Genomic DNA, 5,422 nt, shown 5'->3' on the forward strand with positions numbered 1-5,422 from the left:
GGCTCGGTCTCGCCGGCTGCCTGCTCTTGAGCCTCCTTGGCCTTCTTGTTCTTGGCCGCTGCTGCGATGGCGGCCCTGATCGCGCTGTCGCTTGTGCCTTTGAATGCGGGGTCGGCGCGCAGCGCGAGGAAAGCCTCTTCGGCGGCCGCCTGCTCCGAGTCAGCCGGAGCGCCGTCGCGCTGCTGCTGCTCCGGCGGCGGTTTCGGCGGCGGCGGCGGCGGCTGCTGGAAGGCGGGGAAAGGGCGGGCGGCGGGAGCAGGCCGGACGATGCCCGACTTCGGCTGCTCCTTCTTCTTGCCGAAGAGGCTCGCGAACCGCCCCGCCGCCGCCGGCTTGGAGGGGGCGGGCGCCTTGACGACGCCACCAGCTTCGACCGGCAGCGTCGCCAGCCGGTCCAGCGTGGCCAACCGATCGTTGTTGGTGGCGGCCAACGCCTCCCTCACAACCTCCTCCGGAAAGCCACCAGCGACTAGCTCGCGGACCAGAGCGTCGAGCTCCTCTTTCGCAGTGCTTGCGCCAACTTCGCCGCCAGACTCGATGAAACTCTCGCCGCCGCCGCCGCCGCCGCCACCGCCGACGCCGAAGGCGCTGTCGAAGGAAGCCGTGAAACCGCCATCTCCCGCCGCCGCGTCGCCGGACCCTCCGGCAGCGAAGAATGACGCTGGCGCTGAGGCCGAGGAGCTGGGCTCGGACAGCGGCGCCGACTTGCAGTCCGGGGCGGCGGTGGCACCGCCGGACGAGAAGAAACCGGACTCGGGGTCGCCAAACGATGCAGTGGAGCCTATGGCGTTAAGAGCTCTGTCATGCCTCACGCCCGGCTGAGACGGGATTCGCAGCGAAGCTGGGGCTGCCTGCGCCGGCGCCACCGTCGCCGAAGCCGCCATCGCCGAAGCCGCCGTCGCCGGCCGGCGCATCGCCAAATCCGCCGGTCGGGAAGAACGACGCAGCCGCCGCCGCCTCGCCCGCCGCCGCCGGAATGGACCCGGAGGAGGACTCTGGTGGTGGAGGCGACTCATCACCGGCGCCGGACGAGAAGAAACCGGACTCGGGGTCGCCAAACGATGCAGTGGAGCCTATGGCGTTAAGAGCTCTGTCATGCCTCACGCCCGGCTGAGACGGGATTCGCAGCGAAGCTGGGGCTGCCTGCGCCGGCGCCACCGTCGCCGAAGCCGCCATCGCCGAAGCCGCCGTCGCCGGCCGGCGCATCGCCAAACCCGCCGGTCGGGAAGAACGACGCAGCCGCCGCCGCCTCGCCCGCCGCCGCCGGAATGGACCCGGAGGAGGACTCTGGTGGTGGAGGCGACTCATCACCGGCGCTGGACGAGAAGAAACCGGACTCGGGGTCGCCAAACGATGCAGTGGAGCCTATGGCGTTAAGAGCTCTGTCATGCCTCACGCCCGGCTGAGACGGGATTCGCAGCGAAGCTGGGGCTGCCTGCGCCGGCGCCACCGTCGCCGAAGCCGCCATCGCCGAAGCCGCCGTCGCCGGCCGGCGCATCGCCAAACCCGCCGGTCGGGAAGAACGACGCAGCCGCCGCCGCCTCGCCCGCCGCCGCCGGAATGGACCCGGAGGAGGACTCTGGTGGTGGAGGCGACTCATCACCGGCGCTGGACGAGAAGAAGCCAGACTCGGCGCCACCGAAGGACGTAGCGAAGCCTACGGCGTGAGAGGGACTCGTTGTGCGCAGCTAGCAGAGGCGGCCTGCTGGCACCGCCCGGAGGCCGCCTGCGCCAAACCCGCCGTCGCCGGCCGGCGCATCGCCGAACCCGTCCGAAGGGAAGAAGGACGCCGCCGCCGCGGGCTCAGGAGCGGACTCGGAGTCGGTGAAGCCGGAGGAGGCGCCGCCGCCGCCGCCGCTGCCCGACGCGAAGAAGCCCGACTCGCTGCCGCCGAACGACGTACTGCCGAAGCCGTCCTCGCTTGGAAACTCGGCTGCACCGCCGCCGGCGGCGGAAGACGTGCCGAAGGACGCCGCCGCCGACCCGCCATCGCTGAAGCCAGCGAAGGTGGTCGAGCTGGCCGAAGCTTCTCCGCTCGCAAACGGGTCGGCTCCGTCCGGCGGGTCGAAGGAGGCGGACGCCTGCTCTCCGAAGCGGGAGGCGCTCTCGCCCTCTCGCACGCCGACGGGGGAGATCTCCTCGCCGGAGGACATCGGCGCGCTGACGTCGGCCCAATCCGCGTCGTCGCCGTCCTCGAAGGCGTGCGAGTCGGAGAAGTCGCTCGCCTCCCGCTCGCCCCCCTCGGCCACGTCTGCCCACTCCTCCTCCTCCTCCTCCTCCTCTCCGAAGGCGTCGAACGCAGACGAGCCCGCCTCCACCCTCCGCAGCGACACGGCCTCGTCAGCCGCAGCCCCACCGAAGTCGCCAGAGCCAAAGGCGGCAGGCGCGGCGGCCTCGTCAGCCGCAGCCCCACCGAAGTCGCCAGAGCCAAAGGCGGCAGGCGCGGCGGCCTCGTCAGCCGCAGCCCCACCGAAGTCGCCAGAGCCAAAGGCGGCAGGCGCGGCGGCCTCGTCAGCCGCAGCCCCACCGAAGTCGCCAGAGCCAAAGGCGGCAGGCGCGGCGGCGGCATCGATGGTTGGAGTGGCGTCGTCGAAGGAGGCAGAAGAGACCTCTTCCGGCGACGGCTCCTCCTGCGGCACCTGCTCCTCCGCCCTCGGCAGCTGCTCCTCCTGCTGCAGCTGCTCGAGTTGCGCTTGGATCCGCTCCGCCTCGTCAAAGTCGTCCGCCGCGAGCGCCTCCTCCTGCGCGGCGACCAGCTGGGCGCGCGTCTCGGCGGGCCCAGGCTGCACCGATGGCGTCGAGCACACCGCGGGCTCTGCGCCAACCTCGTCGGCGGCAGCAACAGAGGAATCGGCGACGGCCTCCTCCGCTCCCTCTTCCGTCACAAACGGTTCCGGAGGAGGGCTGCTGCCGCCGCCCTCAGGGCGAGCCGCGGCAGGCGAGGCAGACTCGCCACCCTCCCCGCCGGCAGCACCCCCTGCCGCCGCATCCCAGCCGGGCGCCTCGCTGCTGAAGTCGTCCGGCAGCGCCGCCGGTCCAGGCGCCACGCTTGTGCCGCTGATGATCCGGCCAAAGGCGCTAGGCTCGTCGCTGCCCGAAGGATCGTCGTCCGCTGCTGTGGCAAACGGGTCGCGTTCCGCCGGCTCGTAGGCGTCGCCACTGCCCGAAGGGGACGCCGTCGCGTCGTCACCTCCAACAACTGCCTCGGAAAAATCGGCCGCGGTGGGCGCCGCCTCGGCACCGTGCGCTGGAGGCGGCGCCGCGCTGTCCTGCTCGGGGACCATCTAAGACTGCTCCGGGACACACACGCCGCGGCGGGCGAACGGCGGCTAACCGCCGGTGTTTTCTTTTCCCATTTAAACCCTCCGCTGAGAGCGCGATGCGGCCGGCCCCGCCCGGCCGGGCCCATGGGGCGAGCGAGAGAAAAAGAATTGCACGCATCACGATGGGCGGCAACAAGCGCCTGGGTGGCGAGGGTGGCGGTGGTTCGCACGCGAAGCGGCGGTACGTAGCCCCGACGCCGGGCGTGTGCGAGCTCTCGCGCGGCATGCGCGGCGTCCTCATCACCTGCGACACGCACCTCGAGCACAAGGCCATCAAAGAGGCTTACAGGCTGCTCGACGACTTGGCTGGCGGCGGCGCTGCCGCCGGCGACGGCGGTGTCGGTGGTGACGACGGCGACGGCGGCTCGGCAAGCGGAACCGCTGGTGACAAGCTTGCAGCCGAGCTGGCGGCCCTCAAGGAGGGCGGTGGCGAGGGTGGCGGTAGCGGCGGCGGCGGCACGGCACATGCAAAGCGCTTCTCTGTGGCGCAGACCGGCTGCGCGGGGACGGTGCTGCTGCGGTTCAGCGAGGAGGCCGACGACCCGACTGAGATTGCGAGCCGCGCGCTCGGCGAGGCGCAGGCACGGGGCGAGTCGAGCGCGCCGCACGTGATCCGGCTGCTTCCGGTGCAGGTGGAGCCGGGCCGGAGGGAGGGGGAGGGGGGAGGTGGCGAGCGCCCGCCGTCGCGAGGCCTCCCTCTCCTGCCCGCAGGCGGTCTGCGGCGCGACCCCCGCCGCCATCGTGGCTGCGCTCCAGCCGCTGCTCGCTCCTCTCGCCGGGTTTGGCGGCACCTTTGCGGTCCAGTGGCGGCGGAGGCACAACACAGCCGTCGACAAAGAGAGCGTGATCCGGGAGGTTGCGGCGGCGGTACACGCCGTCGCGCCCAAGGCGACCGTCAACCTCCGCGCCCCCTCCGCCGCCGTCGTGATTGAGGCGCGCATGCACCGCTCCTCCGCCACCGCCAACGCCACCGCCACCGCCAACGCCACCGCCACGACACTGCTCTCCTGCGGCGTGTCATCCCGCGCGCCTCCCGCAGGTCATCAAGTCCGACGCGGCAGTCAGCGTGCTGCCGCGGTGGGCCGAGCTCAAGGCGTACAACCTGCGAGAGTGCGCGCGTGCGTTGCCGGAGGCAACGGCAGGGTGAGCGACCAGCGAGCCCGCAGCGGCGCACACAGATTCACAGTTTGGTGCGGTGCGGTCACAGCTCAGACCTCGGAAGCCGGCGAAAAACGCCGCGGCGGGTGTGGCGTGCCGTCTCGTCAAGACTCTGAGAGATGTCGAAAGTGGCTTGGGCCCTGGCGGTGAGATAATCAAACAATGAAATAGCAAGAACAAGAGAGCGAGCGAGCCCTCTCTCACGCGTGACACCACGACCCTCGCGAGGCGGTCTCTCGGTGGAAACGGTTCGCGAGCTGCGGATGCCATGTCCATGACGATCTTTCTCGACGGGATGGCGGCGGCCTCTCTGCAGCCGTATCAGCGCCGCCCACCCGGCGCGCCCCGCGCGCTGTGCATCCGCCCGCCGCCGGCCGGTGCGAGGCCGACGGGCGGCGGCGGCGGCGGCGGCGGGTGTGGCCGCGGGCCACAGGGGGAGCGCTGCGGCGGCGGAGGCGGAGCGCCGCCCCGCGGGTGCGCGCCTCCTCGTTGCGGCGGCGGCGGAGGTGGGGGAGCGGAGCTGAAGGCGGAGGGGCGCCCTCCCCTGTCCCCTCCCCTGTCCGTGCCTCCCCTGTCGGAGCCTCCTGAAGGGTAGCCTCGCGCGGGCGGCAGGAGTTCTCGAGGCGGGAGATCTCGAGGCGGGAGATCGGCACCGCGCGGCCTGCGTCGAGACGGCTGCTGGTCGGGGAGCGGGGGGGGGGGGGGGCTGGGTGGCGGGGCCGGCAGGGCTAAGGGCAGGCTCGCACCGCTTCGGGTCCGGCCCCGCAACTGCTGCGCTCTGCGGCGAGCTGTGAATACAGCTCGAGGTGTGGGGGCGGTTTCCGGCCGGGCCCGGGCCTTCGCCTGAATGGCCCTTGTGAGGTCGCTGTGGCTGCTCCCCGTGCGCGGCCGGGATCCTCGAGGGGGGAGGTGTCCACCCCCCTTCCTGGCCTCCCCCTTCT

At 72.1% G+C, this 5,422-nt stretch overlaps 2 protein-coding genes across 2 annotated transcripts; both read left to right on the forward strand.

Moving 5' to 3' along the window:
- Positions 1–3,445: 3,445 nt before the first annotated feature.
- Positions 3,446–4,656, forward strand: EMIHUDRAFT_469700 (hypothetical protein; the record flags this gene model as incomplete). The annotated part of the gene is made up of 3 exons (XM_005774363.1): positions 3,446–3,955; positions 4,035–4,256; positions 4,363–4,656. The coding sequence occupies 3 exons, from the start codon at positions 3,446–3,448 to the stop codon at positions 4,468–4,470; spliced, it is 840 nt and encodes a 279-aa protein (XP_005774420.1). The 3' UTR covers positions 4,471–4,656.
- Positions 4,657–4,776: 120 nt separating this feature from the next.
- Positions 4,777–5,076, forward strand: EMIHUDRAFT_315764 (hypothetical protein; the record flags this gene model as incomplete). Its single annotated transcript, XM_005774364.1, has 1 exon — positions 4,777–5,076. One exon carries the CDS (start codon positions 4,777–4,779, stop codon positions 5,074–5,076), a length of 300 nt encoding a protein of 99 aa, XP_005774421.1.
- Positions 5,077–5,422: the final 346 nt, after the last annotated feature.

Source organism: Emiliania huxleyi (genome assembly GCF_000372725.1).
Source record: "Emiliania huxleyi CCMP1516 unplaced genomic scaffold EMIHUscaffold_313, whole genome shotgun sequence".
NCBI classification, from domain to species: domain Eukaryota; phylum Haptophyta; order Isochrysidales; family Noelaerhabdaceae; genus Emiliania; species Emiliania huxleyi.